We start from the raw sequence: 18,643 nt of genomic DNA on the forward strand, positions 1-18,643 counted from the left end.
GTGCCGAGCAAAGTAAGTCAGGAAGAGAAAGACAGATTGCGACTGGGGTCACTTACATGTAGTACAAAGAAATACAACCAAGGGCCAGATAAACCAGACCAATAACACACCCTCAAAATCTGACTGTTGAATTGAGGTTCCAGGAGGGGAAGGAGGGGGGAGAGCACAAGGGGGAGTGGGCCCCATGGACTGTGGCGGAGGACTTTTAGTGCCTTGGTGGTGGGTGTGGTGTGATCCTCCCACAGGTGTCATCCTGTGCCTCTAAATCTCATGCAGTGGTGTCAACCAGTGTTACCTCTATTAAAAAAAAAAGTTATGGAGATAACCAGGATCACCAAAACAAAAGAAAAAGACACATCTGTGCAATTGTGGATGACTGCGCACACACACACGTGCACACACACACCCCCACACACCCCTCCTTAGCTGGAAACATCCACGTCTGTCCCCCACACTGACCTCCCAGGGCAGAGTGGATCTTCCCACAGAACGCTGGGAAACCCTCTGTTAGAAATAACAGGCCAGGGGCTGCCAGTCAAGTCCTCCATATGAGTATTTTTTAAAAAATATTTTTTAAAGATTTATTTATGCACACAAGAGCTGGGGTGCAGGCCAGAGGTGTCGGGTGTGAGAGAATTCACCAGAGACAGAGTGGGGAACAGAACAGGTGGATCTACTGAAATACACTGCTGAGTGGAGCAGTGGGTGAGACAGGAGAGGTCTGCTGTGCCTTGTGGGTCAGCTCCCTGGCCGGGGATCGAAGCCATCAAGTGCAGTGGCTGCTGATAGCTTCATCTTGCCGAGATTTAACCCCCTCTGCCACAGGGGAGGCCTCAAATGAGTCTTTATTGAGTCTTTATTTAACTGACAAGGAAGATGTTTCTACCCATTTCTGATTTTACCTCTTCCCCCTCCTCCCTTCCCAGCTTGCTCAAGCATCTGAGTAAAAGAAGAGCAGCTATACAACAGGAGCTTTTAAAAATGTTACCTTCATCACCCTTTCTCGTTTCGCTTGCACGCTTTTGGTGAGCAAGCCCTGAGTGTGTCAGTGGCGTGTGGAAAGTGGAGAGCCAGGCCTGGAGACTCGGGCCCGTGGCAGAGTCTGGCTGGGACTGAGCCATCCTGGATCTCACCACCAAGAGCCCCCGCCATGGGCTCCTGCTGGCCCTGGCTTCTTCCAGCAGCCTTTTGTAGCTCCACTTCCTTCCTCCTCCGTAACCATCCTGTGGCTCTTTCAAAGTTGCTCTGTTCTCTCTGACAAGGGACGGGGGTGACCTGGTTTATCTCCATCACATTCCTCTTCAGTGTTTGCTTTTCTCCTCCTACATGTAAAATACCTTCTTCACCAAATAAAAGGGAGGCAGCCTTACATGGTTGTCTGAATCTGCTCTATTTCAGGCAGATTTGCTCTCTCAATCTCACTTCGGGTTATTTCACTTCCTGCCCACCCACCTCCCTGGTTTTTGTTTATATTTTGAATCCATTTATCTTCCCTTTTCAAGTTCTCCCTTGCAGATCGATATCTGTGTAATGGCAGGGCGAGTGGCCTGAGGCTGCCTGTGTCTATATATACTCTGTCCGCCCGGCTGTGACTCTGAGCCTGTCAGAGCGATCAAAACCAAGATCTCATTGCCCACCTGTGCTGTGGAGATCTGTCTGTTCACTTACTTGCATTATGCTCGGCTTTGTTATCTTCCAGCTTATAACTGAGGTGAAAATTGAAATTTGAACTTGAAGTGTCCTGACCTGTAGTAATGACTCGCCTTGTGAGCTTTGTCTTTGAAAACTGCCCATCCGGCAACTCATTTTGTCTGTGCCTGGATACGTCCTCATTTCTTATATAGTAGTATTAAGTATTGTTATTTTGAAGATGATTTTTCTAATAGTCACTAATGCAGAATCATGGAGCTCCAAGCCCACGTCTCCCTTCTCTGGCAAGATTATGCCGATGATTTTCAGAGATTTGCTGGGCAGGGCCTCCTGAGAGCTTCCTTTCTTGCTGGTGTGGCCTTTTTCAGGCAGCGCAAAATGTATCTGGAGACTTCTTAGCAAGATGCAGAGATGTTGGGGAAGGAAGGGGTGACATTGGAGGATTGCGTCCCATTTTTAGAAGTTGGTTTCCTTGGGTAACCGCGTTTTTGGGTGGTGACATTTCTCTCTGGGACCATGAAGGGAAAGGTAATTAAGCTTAATAGAAATGCTGTGTGAGCTGCGAGGACCCTCCATTTTCAAAGCACAGGACTCAGTAATTAAGGATAATGAAAGAGCCGGTTTCTAAACAAGACCGACATTAGCTGCCTTTCTCAGACGGTGTTTGTGGGAAGAGCGTTCTTGTTTTGTGCATCGGTTCTTAACACTTGCGCTCCTCCAGCACACACATCCACATCAAGTTACCACACAACACACTCCCGGGAAGCATCTGTCATCTTCTTTTATGTAAATAGACGTCTTTGTGTGTATCTATCTGTTTCTCCACAAATAGAATTTTTCCTACAGCCGTGATGTTTTTTGAAAAGTCCTAGCAATGGAGGTACTTGAAGCCACTGGATTCTCGAAAGAAAATAAGGAAGATTATAACCAATCCGTTTTTCACAATGGGTAACTAACTGTGGCAATTGGAAAGACATGGGTTTTGGGTCAGGACTCAGAAGAATCCTTATTATCAGTCCTTTAGCTCTAGTTCTGCATTTCCATGCTCTCAAAGCAACTTAGAAACGCCTTTTGTTTCAGGCATTCTCAGTTTAAAACTTACTTTTGTCTTGATTTTTAAAAAAAGTGTATGTTTCTCTTTTAGATGCTTTTTGGGGGAGGGTCAGCTGGTTTAATTATGAAGTTATAAACTAAATTTTTTCTTTAAAGATTTATTTATTTATGCATACCAGAGCTGGGGCACAGGCCAGAGATGCGGGGGTGAGAGGATTCACTAGAGACAGAGCGGGGAGCAGAACAGGCAGATCCACTGAAATACACTGCTGAGGGGAGCAGCGGGCGAGAGAGGAGAGGTCTGTTGTACCATGTGGGTTTCTCTCTGGCCAGGGATCGAACTCATGCTGTAGAGGCTGCGGACTGCTCCATAGTGCGGTGCTTAACCCCTTGTGCCACCAGGGAGGCCCAAAATATTGTTTTTATAGTAATTTTTACGTGAGCCATTCAATTCATGTACTTTTATCAATTTTTAAAATGTACTTTCAAGTGTTTTAATTAAGTAATATATAATGCATATTATTGTAAAAAATATAACACAGACGTCTACAAAGTGAAAACTACCCACACCTCAATTTCACCTTCCAATTCAGGATCTCTTCTAGGGTCACCACTTCTGATAGTGCTATGCAAATCCTGTTTGCATGTCGTTTCATGCACAAACATACAATTTTAATGACATTGTAGAGTACATGTACTATCTTAGTATTTTTTCCCGGTCATTACTAGGGCCCATGTTAGTCCCATCTTTATTAACATCTTAACCTTATGCTGTTGAAATCAGTATTATACTTAATCCGTTTTTCCATTTATGGAGAATTATACTGTATTAATGTTTCTTTTGTCCCACAAGCTTCTTGACTTAACGTTTTTCTATTTTGTCTGTGTGTACACGAAGTAGAGTTTTTTTAAGGTAGGTATTCATGGTGAGAATTATTGGGTGAAGGGACGGATATTTAAATATCTACTCTCTCCAACTTGGTAGCATCATCAAAAATTGCCTGTTTAAATTAGTCTGTATCAACTTTCTTTCTTTCTGTTTTCTTTTAAGATTTATTTATTTATGCATACAAGAGCTGGGGTACAGGCCAGAGGTGTGGGGGGTGAGAGAATTCACCAGAGACAGAGCGGGGAACAGAACAGGCAGATTGACTGAAACACACTGCTGAGGGGAGCAGCGGGCGAGATAGGAGAGGTCTGCCTCGCCGTGTGGGTAGCTCCCTGGCTGGCCAGGGATCGAACTTGTGCTGCACAGGCTAAAGATTGCTTCATAGTATGGTGCTTAACCCTTTGTGCCACCGGGGAGGCCCTAGCCTGTATCAACTTTCATGTTCGTCTCAACATAGGAAGAGAATGTTTCTTCCTAAATTTTCGAAATCAGCATTATTTTTATTTTTTGCAATTTACTAGTAAAAATACTTTTTTGTGTTTAAATAGGTATTTCCCCAAATACTATTGAGACAAAATTTTTTACTACATGTGTATCAGTTATTTACATTTTCCCACTGTGATTTCCTTTTTTTTTTTGCTTTATCGCTTATTCTATTGGGTCTTGACCAACATTTTCCAGTTCTCATGGTATGATTTGAACCCTAGTGTTGGTCCAGTTTTCAGTGGCCAATAGGGAGCTCATGTTTATCGTGGTGCTGAAGGGGACTTCTTGTAAGAGGCTGAAACTCATCTTCCTTCTTACAGATATTCCTATATGTTTATTTATAAAATTAAAAAAAATATTATCTTTATTGAAGTAATGTTGGTTTTAGGAGAATTGGCTCACACTTCTTCATATATATGTTTACCACACCCACCACCAGAACACCCATAACCCTTCACCCTAGTCCACTGAGCCCTCTCCTCATTTGCCCTCATCTCCCCCTCTGGGAGCCTCAATTCTGTACTCAGATTTCTAGAGTTTGTTTCCTTCTTTTCCATTTATGAGTGAAATCATCCAATATTTTTCTTTCTCCTTCTGATGATTTCATTTAGTATAACCCCCTCCAATAATAATATCTATGTTGTTACAAATGGCAAGATTCCATCTTTTTTAGAGATGAGTAGTATTCCACAGTATGCTATTTTGTTTAGTTTTTAATATCAAATGTATTAAACATTTCCTTTTTTAAAAATAAGAGATAAAGACCATGGCAGGTTGAGAGATGGGTAAGGATTTCTATTTAGATGACAATTGTAGATATGGAAATGTATAATTTCATACCATGTTGGGAACAGAGCATGCCTATTAGTTCATGGGGCATTATAGGATTGGAAGAAGAGAAAATTGTAAATGAATCATTAAGTGCATAGCATAGTTATGTTATGTCATTGGTATTGGTTCACTTATGCTACTATTGAAATCTCTCCTTTCTCAAAAAAAAATAACTCAATATGCAATATGGATATTTAAAAAAATACAGGAAAACTGGAAAAAAGTGTGAAATGAATCTTTCAGATTATTACTGCTCCAAAATAATATTTTCCTTTAAATATAAGGTTATAGAGCTAGGAACATAAGATATAGACAAATTTGTGTCTTATCTATTAAAAATTTGTTCTATGAACTATGTTCCTAACTCAATATGGAGAAGGTATGGCGGTGGCCTGAAGTTGCTAGTCAAGTTTGTCACCCTTAAAGTTTGTCTAGTTCTTTTTTTGTTGTTGATATTTAATTGGGATTCACTGCCAATAAAATGGTCAATCAGTAGACAGTTTTTACCGCATGTAAAATTCTTCAAGGAATTAAAGTTTTCCCATTTTAAGACTACCTATCACACTCTAGCCAGGTTCTTTACTCATTGATTTAAAAATCTTCCTAGTTTAAATATTAGCTTTTCTTTTTTTCTGGAATAACTTAACATTACTAAGAAATATAATTTTTGGTAATCACATAGCATTTCAGTGGTCAGTTTTCTAAATTAAGTGATAAAGATTTTGATGGTTGCTAAAATTTTCAATTGTTACTGTATAGAATATCTAATGTAGCTGCCCACATTCACCAACTGGTTAATGGGTCACCCCATTTCTTATCTTACAAAGGATGCCCAAGTAAGGGATGTATTATGAAAGCAGAGGTCTTAGGTTTCAGTGCCACAATCTATGCTGTTTTTTGGAAATATTCAGAGGGAATGTAGAATTGTGGCTTAACTTCATTACAAAACCTGGCACAAGAGCTTCCTGGGATCTAGGAGGAACGTGAACAGGTAGAAAATCTTCAATCTCTTGGTCAAACATTTACTTTCTCTTTAAATTGTAGGTGGTTAAATAAGCTTGGATTAGCTGTAATCCATCAGGAATCCACTACAAAGGAAGAAGGTAGGTTCTACTTTAAATTTCTGAAACATTGGCAAGAATGAGAATAGGATGAAATAGAGGGAAAAACAATGCCACATTGCATGTAGAGTTTTGTCCTAGAGAAACATACTTCGGCATTTAAAATTATCAGCAAATATGTAGAGAAAGACGTTTAGACAGTCTCACCAACATGGAATAGAACTTCCCACTTTGGCTATGATCACTTTTCACACTTCACCCACATGGTAGCAGCTGTAGGCTGCACTGACATCTCAAACAATTGTCAATGCAAATGTTATATTGCCCCACTTACTGAATTCTTACTCATACATGTGATCTTTTCATGATCTAGACACATAAGCTCCAGCCCACTCTTTCCTCTTCAGAGTTTAAGATTTCCAGCAGGTGTGTACTGAAACTAATTACCTACATTTTTACTGGGAACCTGAAGGTCAGACTGGGTCACAGCTATAAATTTAGCTCCGTCTGTAACTCTCAGGGTTCAAAGCTACATGAGTCTAATTCTTAAGGATGTAATTACTCCTTCACATTGAGGGGACTTGAGGTGCTAGGGTCACAGAACAGACATTATATCTGAAATGCTCAGACTGCATAAAACTTGGGAATTACAAGTCAAGAAAATCTCTGCATAACCAAATTATAAATCTTAAATTTAGAAATGGAAAATTGACAACTTGATCTAACACAATAAAGAAGTACATTATCATACTGTGATATTAGTGCCGTAACCATCTCCTTGATCCTCTGTCCCAAAAAACACCCATTATATGTTTGAAGCACATTTCTAGATTGTGAGAAGAAAATGCTACACAAAAATCATCTCCTTAAACTGGTACGTGAAGTCTTCTATGATACAGCCTCAAGCAACACCTTAGCTTGTTTTTGCATTAAATCCCATAGGGTGGCCATATACTTGGCTCAGATTTTACTCTTGGCCTGGAATTCTCATCTATCTGTGGTACCACTGATAGTTTACTTATCCTGCCAGTTTTAGCTCGTTATGGTCAAATTAACCACTACTGATTTTATGCTCCCTTGGTGTCAGACACACCTCTCTAAGGAATTACTTTATTTTCCCTGACCTATGGTAGCCCTCTTCCTGCATGTTGGTATTTCCTTAAGGACAGAGAATTGCTATGGCTGTTAGTTTTCCTCTCTTGTGTCATTCCTAATTTAAATATTAATTACCCTTTCTTTTTATTTCTGGAATAAATTGACATTACTAAGAAATATAATTTTTGGTAATCACATAGAATTGTGGTCAGTTTTCTAAATTAAGTGATAAAGATTTTGATGATTGCTAAAATTTGCAATTGCAGAAGATATGTTTGTTACTATTTAGAATATCTAATGTAGCTGTCCATGTTCACCAACTGGTTAATGGGTCACCTCTTTTCTTATCTTACGAAGGATGCCCAAGTAAGCAATGCTTTATGAAACCAGAGATCTTGGATTTCAGTGCCACAAATCTGTGCTGTTTTTGGGAATGTGTGTGTGTGTGTGTGTGTGTGTGTGTGTGTGTTATGCTGGTTTGCTCACTAAATAAGTCCTTTCGGAATTGGATGGGATGCCATAGCCAGATGGAGAAAAACCTCTGCTGGCGTATTATGGAATATGTGACGATGACACTGGAACATGAAGCCTTTCACTTTTGTTTAGAATGCTACAGCGAGAGTGAGCAGGAAGATCCTGAAATAGCTGCGGAGACACCACCTCCTCCTTACTCTGCAGAGACCGGGTCCTCTTCGGTAAGTACCGGCGTATGGTCTGATGGGCTTGGCACGAATAGGTGATGACATTCCTTCCAACTGGTCAGAAGCTATCTTGACCAACAAACTTTTATTATTATTTTTATAATGGATTATTTTTTATTGTATTAAAGTTATTTTCTTATATCATTGTTCATTTTTGCACAGTGTTTGATTTCTCCCCTCAGGTGCAGTCCCTACAGCTCTCCCACCACCACAGCACCCATGAACTGTCACCACAGTCCCTTGTGCTTCTCCTCTTCCTACCCCCGTTTTGACCCCTGACCTCCCCCTCCACTGGTGTGTGCCTCAAATCTTTGTTGACCAATAAATTTTTCAAACAAGCTAAATGAAGATACTGCCAGAGAGCTAGTAAGATACTGCCTGAGAGCAAGTGCAGCTCTCAGGCTGCTGAGTCTTCTCCATGGCAACGAACTGGTATGAAAAACTGAGAGTACTTGTGTGTGACCCACAGATGTTTCATTCTCCGTACTCGTGGCTAAGGGCTTCAGGGAGAAGCCAGGGCTTACAAAGCTTGTGTATGTTTATTTATACCTTATTTGTTCTCAGAAAGAACCGAAAGTTCTTTGCCTAGATGCATGCACTGTAGCAAAGGAAACTGAGTATAAAGGGATGAAAACAATAGCATGAGGAGAAAATTACAGGCAAAATTATAGCAGGAAACCAGATATAACCCGCCTTTAACTCTGCAGAGGCAGAGTTCTGTTTGTCCCTAGAGAGATGTCCAATTTGGGTCTAGGCTTTGGAAGTGCCCAGTCTAAGTTCAGGTTATTAATGGATGTTACAACTAGAGAGAGTTACTTTATAGTTGGACATGCACTGACCTTACAGTGATAGACCGAAGAAGAGGTCAAATGTGGACATTTGGAAAAGTTAACTTCCAGTTTCAAGAGCTACCACGGAGCAGAATTGATGGTGGTGTTTTCAATATATAACCATTTAGTTTTATTAAAGATTTTTTTATTTATGCATACAAGAACTGGGGGATAGGCCAGAGGTGGGGGGGCGGGTGAGAGGATTCACTAGAGACAGAGTGGGGAACAGAACAGGCTGATCTACTGAAATACACTGCTAAGGGGAGTGAAATACACAGCGGGCTAGACAGGAGAGGTCTCCTGCGCCATCTGGGTAGCTCCCTGGCCAGCCAGGGATCAAACTCATGCTGCAGCAGTTGCGGATAGCTTCATAGTGCTGTGCTTAACCCCTTGTGCCACCAGGGAGGCCCTGTAACCATTTAGTTTTCCAAAAAACTGTAGAAGTAGTATTATTTAATCTGAAATTGCTGATTACTAATCAAGCCAAGCATTTTTTAATGTTTATTAGCCATTCCTGTTTTTTCAAGTGTCTGTTGTTAAATCTTTCATACATTTTTAGCTGGCTGATTATTATTATTTCGAGTTTAGAGGATTTCTTTATTATTCTATACATGGATCCTTAGTTATAAGTGAGGTAAATCTCTTCCCACTTTGTGGCTTTTTGATATTTTAAAATCTTTCTAGGTTTCTGTTTGTAAACACATGTAATTGATTTCAGTGTGTCAGTTTTATCCATGACAGCCATTGTGGTTAAAGTCCTTTTTACCCCCTGGATTTAAAGATTATTTCCTTTTGCCAGGTCATGAGGAAGTAGGTATTACAATTTTCATTTCATGGATGAGGAAACTGAGTTCAGAGAGAGGCAGGGGCCTGCCTGCACCCCAGCCCATGAGTGCCTGAGCTGGGGACCTTGGTCTCTCTCATTGGAAAGGACATGATCTTTCCACTCGCCTATCTGAGGTCTTAAATACCTGTCAGTTCTGTTAGGTCAGCAGGTCCTTCACTTGGCAGACCTTTCTGCCTGAACTTTCCATTTTGTGTGATGAAGTTTTGCCATTTCCTGTATTGGAAGGTGTTACACATTATGTAAATAATGACCTTCACTGTTTTACACGGTGTCAGCAGCCACATAAGGCTACTTTTTGAGCTGATTTGACTAGCAGCCAAGACCAGAAATAAATAGTTGCTGGGGGAATATGTTTATTAAAATCTCTATGTGATAGAATTAGCTGAAATTTAGCAAAGTATTAGAAAGTAAACTTAGAATATGGTAAAATTTAGACTCATTTTTGAATACAGTATATCCTTTCAGAATATATGCATATGTTTTCCTGATTGAACTTTTTCTTCTTTTAAAGTCAGTTTCTGAATCTACAAAGAGCATTTGTTTCCCCTGTCTCACTCAAACTTAGTGATATCTCCAAACCTTAAAATGTTGCCCAGTCAGCGTTTAACAGCTTTGTTGTTGGATTACTTACCCTTTATTTCTCGTAAGAGGACATCAACTTTGCACCGAGTAGGTCTGCATTATATGTTCCTTGTTGATTTAATAGAGAAGTATGTATTTTGTTCAATTTCTCTCTTAGCTCCCTGTCTCTGTCTTCTCTCTGTCTCTGTTTCTTCCTCTCCTATTTTTGCCAGCAATACGTAAAGATATAGTTGGTTCTTTCTCCTTCCCTTCCTGAAATTCCCATTTCTATCCATGTCTTCCAATATGACTTACTGTGATTTTCAGTTTTATGATTGCAAACTGGTGTAGCAGATTACTAAGACATTAGTAACGGATGTTATAGTCAGGCATTTAGAGCTCTCCTTTATGACAGTAAAAGCAACCCAACTGTGTTCTTAGGGAAGGATCATGGCTTTCATTCATTGTACAGTGAAGGTCTTTACCTGATGTTACAGCAGGAGCTCAGACTGTGCTTGTTTCAAAACACGTCGATGAAGGGATACTCATGAGATCAGAAAGTTAGGTCAGTGAAGTGGGAGGATTTTTTAGACTTTCCTGAATCATCAATCAAATGTTATTCTTGAAAGTTCTAAGTTGACCATTTTTTTGAAAACCACCAGAGCTGACATTTCTTCTGAATAAATACATTGGAAATAGATAAATGTTGAACAATTCCATTTTATTTTTCATAGAAATAAAATATGTTCCTCTTGCTTGCGTATTTCCCAGCCAGATTTTGTTTTTATTTCTTCTGGTTTCTGAAAAACAGACTTGCAAGACATTTGATTAAAATAGCATTTAAGCCATTTACTTAAGTAGATGAAAATTTAAAAATCATGATAACTTTTATCCAGAGTGTGAATCAGATTATTTTGGCTAAATCTGGCCTATGCTAGCCATAATTGAGCTATACAAGTCTAGGGGAAAAAAAAATCTTTCCAAGTTCTTGCTCTTTAAAAAAATATTTTGGGTCATGAAATTTCATTTAGGAATGATGACCCCCAAAATATAAAATAATGCTATTATGGAAAATTATCTCAGAAAATTTTAAATCTGGAATTAAAAAATTAATGGAATCACTCATCATTCTAGTGGTCATGGTGTAAGGGTAAGCACTGGAACTTCTGTAACCACCTGGTAGGCAATTTCCAAGCAAAGGGGACAGTTTGGGGCAAGATCTCCTGGGTGCATAGGTAGTAATCCAAGAAGCTGGTGTGGCTGGAGAGGCTGGAGTAAGATGAGAGTAGAGTGTGTGAGGCTGTTGGGGATGGTAGTAGTGCTACGTAGGGTCTGTGGGCCAGGTAAGGACTTGGCTGTTTTGAGTTAGTTCAGGGGCCTTTGGAAAATCTGAGCAAGGGAGATGTGCTCAGTTTCCAATTTGAAAGCCCCACTCAGGATACTGTAAGGGAAAGACACAGGGAGGTGGGGTGGGTATAGAAGCTAAGTAACCCCTGGCAATGTGTGCAGTGCTCTGGTGTGGGAGGGGGGAGTTCACATGAGGGCAGAGCAGAGAAGTGGAATGGTCAGATTTTGAAGACAGTCGGGAGAGAGACCACCCAGTAGGTGGATGAGATCTGAGAGAAACTGAGAAGATAAATATTTATAATCCGAGCTTCAAGCAGCTCTTGCAGATTATTTTAACAAGACAGTCCTCACAGTTTGATGCTTTTCAGAAGTACAGTTCATTTATATCCAAAGGAAAAAAAAAAAACCAAAAACCATCAGCTCAAGCAAACCAAAGAAACGATAAGTAAAAACAAACTCTGTACTCTGTGGCCCATAGGCCGGGGCAGAGGAAGAAGGCCAAGGTCAAACACAGAAAGGGGTAAAATCAGCTTAAGAAGTTCAGGTTTCATTTTAGAGGACAAGCCTCACATAGCTGTTCACTCAGGGTTACTTGATCTTTCTATATTTGTGCTATAGAAAATAATGCAAATGCTTACAAGTGAGAGTTGGATAAAAATTACTCAGTGGCTGTAAGAACAAGGAAAAGGTAAAAGAATCCTCCAGATGCAAAATACAATCCGAAGCTCTGTGGTTGAACATTGAACTGATTTTAAGACTTTCTAAAATTAGTTTTTATACCTTTGCTTCCTGCTTAACCATCCTTCTCTGAGCCCTGTGGACTCGATCACAAGGCAGGAAGCCTGTCTTCCCTCCTCCTTCCAGCCTCTGGCACTGCATCGTTGGAGACCAGCATTAGCTCCTGCCCAGGTTGCTGAAATAGCAGGCTACCTTCCACTGTCTCTAATCTCTCTCCTTTGAAACCTCCTCCTAGTCTTGCTAAGTGGAGTTCTGATGATACTGATTCAACTGCGCCAAGACCTTGCAGTGAATTTTGATTGCTTATTGAATTCATTCTCAACCCGGCTTGTTATTTAAGACCCTTGGGTTTCCTTCAGAGTGTGACACTCTTTTACCACCAGCCCAGTATGATTTCCCCTATGATTTCCCCAAAGCTTCCCAGACCTGCTCGCTCGTGCACCTCTGAAGTTTCTCCACTTGCAGGAGAAACCACCCAACCCCAACCCCCACCCGAATGGCATTGTCTAAATGTCTTTCAAGGCCAGTTCAAATGTTCAAATGTCACTTCCTTCACAGTGGCTCCCCTAGTCCTCTAAACAGGGGTAGTCCTGTCCTTTTCCCAATTCTCTGTATTCCTAGAGTGCAGTGTTCTTTGCTGCCTTTTCCATGTGGTTATCATTTCCTTGATTACAGATTTTGTACATCTGGTTTATTTCTCTAATTATTAAATTCTTAAAGTGAAAAGAAGTGTTGAATATCTTTTTCTCTTCCCACAACAGTTATGACTGTCCCTAGCTCATAGTTGGAATAGCTTCCTTATAAATTTATAACAATATATAATTTATATATAACAGAATGTATCAATAATATATATGTCATGGGTGGACAGGGTGGTAACAGGTGACTCATGTGACTTCATTTTTGCCCTCCATAGCATTTTCCCAAGTGAGTTAAAAAGTTCTTGGCCTGCACTGGCCTGGTGCTTTCACTCACTTGTAATGAGGTGGATGGAGATGTTGTGGGAGGGTAGATGGGCCCATATGCACCTTCTTAGCTATGGCGGTAGACTGTGGCTACTTATCAACTTGTGATGGGAAGACACAGAGGACTTTCAGCAAGGAGCATTGTGATCTGCCTTGTGTTTTAGAAGCACTCTAGCTGTTATTGGAGGGTGGACTGTGGTGGGGGAAGAGGTGAGCAGTGGGGGGATGGGGCCAGGAAGACTTGGAGGTAAAACCACTTTCCCCAAGGTCACTTAGATCCTGAAGATGGGGGTGTGGAGAGGGACTTCTGCCGGTTCATTGTCCAGGGTCATGTTGAAAGTCAGTGGCAGAGGGGGGATTGTACTGCCTAGGCTCTTGGAGCCTTCAGAGTAATTCTTCCACTACCAATGGTGGAAATACAAACGTAACACTTCCCGGGACTTAAAAACCATTGTTTTTTAGGAATATAAGCAATAAAAGGAGAGAAAAGTTGTGTATGTCTTTTTTTCCTCATTTGGCTTCATGATGTTTAGTCTTAAGTTATTTCTCTGTTTTCTGATTTTTCATATACTTTGACTAATGTTACTTAGGGTTTATGTGATGACTCACTTCTTCCTAATTATAAACTTTGGGTGGCCATTTTAAACTAATTTTTTCTCATGTCAAAGTTATGTTTTTAAAACAATTCAAAGAAAAGGATTTTAGAGGTAATTAGCATTTGAATTAAGCTTCTCAGATGAATAAAAAATACACAGAAAATGGGAAAAACAATATTGATTTTAAGCTTGAGTCATATAGTCTCTTCATTAAAACTGAAATCCTGGGCCTCCCCTGGTGGCGCAGCGGTTGAGGGCTGGGCTGCGAAGCTGCCTGCAGCCTCTGCAGCACTGGTTCGATCCCTGGCCCCCGGCGAGAGTTCCACATGGCGCAACAGACCTCTCCTGCCACGCCCACTGCTCCCCTCAGCAGTGTATTTCATCAGTCTGCCTGTTCTGTTCCCCGCTCTGTCTCTGGTGAATCCTCTCACCCTCCCATGAATCTGGCCTTACCCAGGTTCTTGTATAATAAATAATAAAATAAATCTTTAAAAAAAACCCACAAAATCCTTTAAAATGTTTTATTTTATTTCTCATTAAAAAATAAAAGATGTAAACCCCACATGGCCTGAAATGAATGAAACCACATACAATCAGAACCAGTCACCCCTAGATCCTCAGACTGAGATAAATCATCCATAGCTACTATACAAGAAATTTCAGCGTGCTCATCAAAGGTGACTAAATTACTGTGGGCTGTTTTCCTTCATATAGCTGGATCTTCTGGCCACTTATTTTTTAAAGATTTATTTTTTTTTAATACAAGATCGGGGGTACAGTCCAGAGGTGCGGGGGGTGGGAGGATTCACCAGAGACAGAGTGAAGAGCAGAACAGGCAGATGACCGAGAACACTGCTGAGGGGAGCAGAGGGCATGACAGGAGAGGTCTGCCACGCCATGTGGGAATCTCCCTGGTCGGCCGGGAATAGAACCTGCACTGCAGAGGCTAAGGACAGCTTCACAGTGCAGTGCTCAACCCGCTGAGCCTCTGGGGAGGCCCCTTCTGGCCACTTTTTATTGAAATTATCTCTTTAAACAATTGTGTATCAGACACAGATGCAACAAATGGAGATGCAAACATGATTTAGAACAATCTTATTTCCACGTGACTCACTAAAAAAGATGAACAAGGCCATCAGCAATTATAGTATCACATGACAAAGCAAATGCTGTTCCACACAGTGTGAATGAAGTTAGCCTCGGCTCCAGGTGAAGGCACTGCCCTGAGCTCCCTGGGGAGGGCTTCCTGCAGGAACTGGACCTTGGGCCACACTTGAAGATGGGCTTGCATTAGCCACTCGGCGTGTGACTGTCCCTCCTTTCTACCTTTATATACTTTGCCATGAAGAGTTTCATGAGTTTCTTACATGAATGGGAGAAGGCCATGAGCTAAGAGTTCCCCGTTTTAGCTACAGAATGGTGAAGTGATAGAAGCATGTTTGCACATTGCACCCCCTGCAATAGAAAGCCAGGCTCATTTTGATTTATAATTTGTTGTTTCTCTCTTCTAATGAAAATGCCCCTTGATCAGACACACATATCTCTTTCTTATTTTTCTTTTTCCTTCTCCCCAGTTTTCCTTCTCATGCCTTTTCTTTTCTCCATTTGAAACTCAAATTTAAAAGTATTTCATGGTGCTGGAGAAAATGGCTGCAAAGCCTTTGCTTGTGTTAACACCACACCTGAGGGTACATGTCACAGGTACTCTGATACTCATTTCTCGTATTTCAGGTCTTTCCTTTATCCTTTAAGCATTTTTGAGGTTCAGAAAGGCTTAATGGAAATTGATGCAGGAAGTGTGCTGTCTTTTGCTCAGATATCCCATTTTTGTGTAATCAAATGACAGCAGTATCAGCAGCAGTAGCAGGAAAAGCTTGAGTTTTAGCTCTTTTCAGAAAAGGAAGCTGATCACTGAAGGCAAATTTTAGTGAAATAGCTCACAGTAGAGGAACTGGCCTGGGCCTGAATAGATATTTTTGTTAATATTTGTTCTGTAGCTCCTGCCAATGAGTAAACAATTCTTGGCATTGATTTGGATGACTTGGGGAGTGTATGTATATATTACCTCCTCAAATAACTGTTGGTGGTTTTTTTTTTGTTTTGTTTTTTAAAGAGTGCAGATTTTGATCTTATAGGGGTAGATGGTCTGGGAGATTTCATGTCACTGTTCCCTTGACACATTCCTGAATGAGAAGTTTTCTTGTCTATGGAAAAATATTGTTATTGAGAAGACACGTGTGGTGAGTTGGTGTCCTAACAGATATTTTAATGTCATTCCTTGTAAGAAATGCAATTAGTGGTTATTTGACATCTGTGTGTAGTAAGCAGTCCACTAGGTACATATCAGGGAAATAGTGGCTTTTCTATCAAAATTCAGAGCTCAGAACCTGCAACATTGGTGGGGCTGTTGGAGTTTGGAACAAATGAACCATTCTGAGTCAATTGTAGTGACTGAGTCTTTCATAGAGTCCTGGGTTTCTCTTTGACTTCTTCCCTCAGAAAAATCCCTCCCCCCCACTTCCTTGGAGTTATCGAATGACTAAAATTGACTGGAGCACACCATAAGATGACAATGAAACTGAACATAAAATGCCTTTTCTGTCTTATTGGTTGTTTCAAATAGAGGATGCCCTGTAGAACATTGATGTCTAGGTTTTTTTGGACTTTATTGACCAATAAGATTAAAAATGGAATAACAGAGAGTTGCCAAATCTTTATTTTGCTATGTAGGACATTTTGAAAAACTCCAGAAAGACAGGGCTTTATGTTACTATCACCATTCTTTTTTAAATTATTTTTTCATTAAAAAACTGGGGTGTAGGCCAGAGGTGCGGGTTGGGGTGGTGAGAGGATGCACCAGAGACAGAGTAAGGAGAAGAACACTGGATCTACTGAAATACACTGCTGAGCAGCAGGGAAACAGGAGAGGTCTGCTGCACCATGTGGGTCAGCTCCCTGGCTGGGGATTGAACTCATGCCATAGCTGTCAAAACTCTGAGACTTAACCCTTAGGCCACCAGGGAGGCCTGACTATAACCATTTTTTAAGAAAGCATAAGAATGTAACAAGGATAACATTTTAGAATAAGTGAAGTCTTTCACAAAACGGGACAATTGGTGATGTAGCATTGAGATTTTCTCTGGGGATTGGTGAATATTTGGCCAAGAATTATCACTCTCTCTGGATCATGTGTTAGGCATTGCCTTTAGAAGATCCTGCATTATCATGCCAGCCTTATAGTGTTTGGATTTTCTTTAATGAAGTAGAAACCTGTACATGTCTACTTGTCTTCTATGGTGACACTTATTAGAGTTTTAAATTGTTAAAGAACAAATTAGTTAGTATTATTTCACCCAACTATGTAGTTATGAGCTGATTCTGGTCACATGTGAAGGAATATGTGAAAGATATTTGAGGGTTTAAATACATGTGCTTTACCCACATTGCTGGTCTCCACTCAGTTACATTATTTTGTTTCCTGTCTGGGTCGAGCTTTTGCTTTTTTTTTTTTCCCATCATCATCTTTTTCAAGAACTTTTACTTAATGAGTAAGAATTCAACCATAGACTGAAATCTAATTTTGCTGAAGGTGTCTTTCAGTATTTCCGAGAATTCCCCAGAGGGGCCTTTTCAGTTTATGGAGATGATTGAAAAAATAGGGTAAATTGTGATATGGAGAGTTTTCAGATCCAAAGTTCGTAAATTCAAAGTTATACTAATCACTTGTCAGAGAAATGCCCTCATCGTCCCTGTCCTACAGATATAAATATCATACACATTGCTTTGGGCTTTGCTATTGTTGGACTCTTTTTGAAATGTTGAGAACCTTCCTTGAAAATGAACGGTAGAGAATGCTGATTTCCTTTTTGGTTTTATTTTTGAAAAATAGGCTGCACAGCAGGCATCTTCAGCCTCACCCAACCTGAGTGAAGCTTCATGTTCTTTCTCTTCCCTGGAAAACGCCACAAAGACACCTGGCAGTTCGTCTTCGTCCTACCGGAAGGAAAGACAGTCCTGGATTGACATAGTTAACAGCACGTCGGCCGCCGAGGATGGGGGCCAGTCTATAACTTTTGCTCTGCAGATTCATTCACCTGCACCTGCAGAGGCAAACAGTCGCAAGGACCTGGAAAACAGCTTTGCCACATCAGAAAGTGGATTTTTGAATTCTTTATCTAGTGATGACACTTCTTCTTTGAGTAGCAACCTAGACCATCTTACTGTCCCAGACAAGCCTACTGGATCAAGGATGATGGACAGAGGTAAAGCAAGAAATTATTTACCCTTTGTTCCACAGTGGCTATTTATGTGTATATGTGGAGCTCTTAAGTTAATTTGTAAAATGAGTGTTTAAAGTCATGAATGAAGATGCAGTAATTAAATAGTCAAGTGGACTGAGCCCCAGGGCTGCTCTGTAGAGGAGTTTGCATGTGAAAAACGTCAGCTTCCAGGTCATTCATTCCCTGCTGTGTCATTACCAAATGCCTTTAGAGCTATGAGACTTGTGATTATAAAATAATGGTACTCTTCCATCAGCCTGAGAAAAGCTGTCCCTTTTTTGTTCCCTGCCCTATACTGAACTTGTAATTAGATCAGGGTTTTGCAGTCTGACAGCCATAACTTCTTTTCCATGGCACCATGCGAACTCAGAGCAACCAACTCCCCTGGGCCAGAACCACTGACAGGTCTGGCCACTTCTTCCCCTGAAGGCACCTGTGTGGTTAGTAGGAAGACAGCCAATTTGCCTGTGACTTGGAGGGCAGTAATAGAAGTTTTGAACTCAAACGAGAATTTAGGTTTTTGAAAAATATTTCAGGTCTTAGTCAAGGAAAGAAATAGTGGAGTATAGACATTCATACTGTAAACTTTCTAAATACTGTCACTGAATGCCAGTCTCAGTTTCCCGTGGGCAATGAAAGGAAACAGAGTTTGAGGACAAGGAGAGTAGTTTAATTTGTTGACAGATTGAAGAGGGCAGCAGAATCATTTCTGG

At 40.6% G+C, this 18,643-nt stretch overlaps 1 protein-coding gene across 1 annotated transcript in view; it reads left to right on the plus strand.

The window, feature by feature from the left end:
* Positions 1–18,643, plus strand: part of IPCEF1 (interaction protein for cytohesin exchange factors 1) — a 143,769-nt gene that overhangs the window by 94,634 nt on the left and 30,492 nt on the right. The window contains exons 7-9 of the mRNA XM_037520636.2: positions 5,954–6,012; positions 7,672–7,760; positions 17,540–17,912. Of these exons, the coding sequence (XP_037376533.2) occupies positions 5,954–6,012; positions 7,672–7,760; positions 17,540–17,912 (521 nt within the window). The remainder of the gene's footprint in view (positions 1–5,953; positions 6,013–7,671; positions 7,761–17,539; positions 17,913–18,643) is intronic.

Source organism: Talpa occidentalis, unplaced genomic scaffold (assembly GCF_014898055.3).
Source record: "Talpa occidentalis isolate TD23 unplaced genomic scaffold, MPIMG_talOcc4v2.1 talOcc4.2, whole genome shotgun sequence".
Classification (NCBI taxonomy): Eukaryota; Metazoa; Chordata; class Mammalia; order Eulipotyphla; family Talpidae; genus Talpa; species Talpa occidentalis.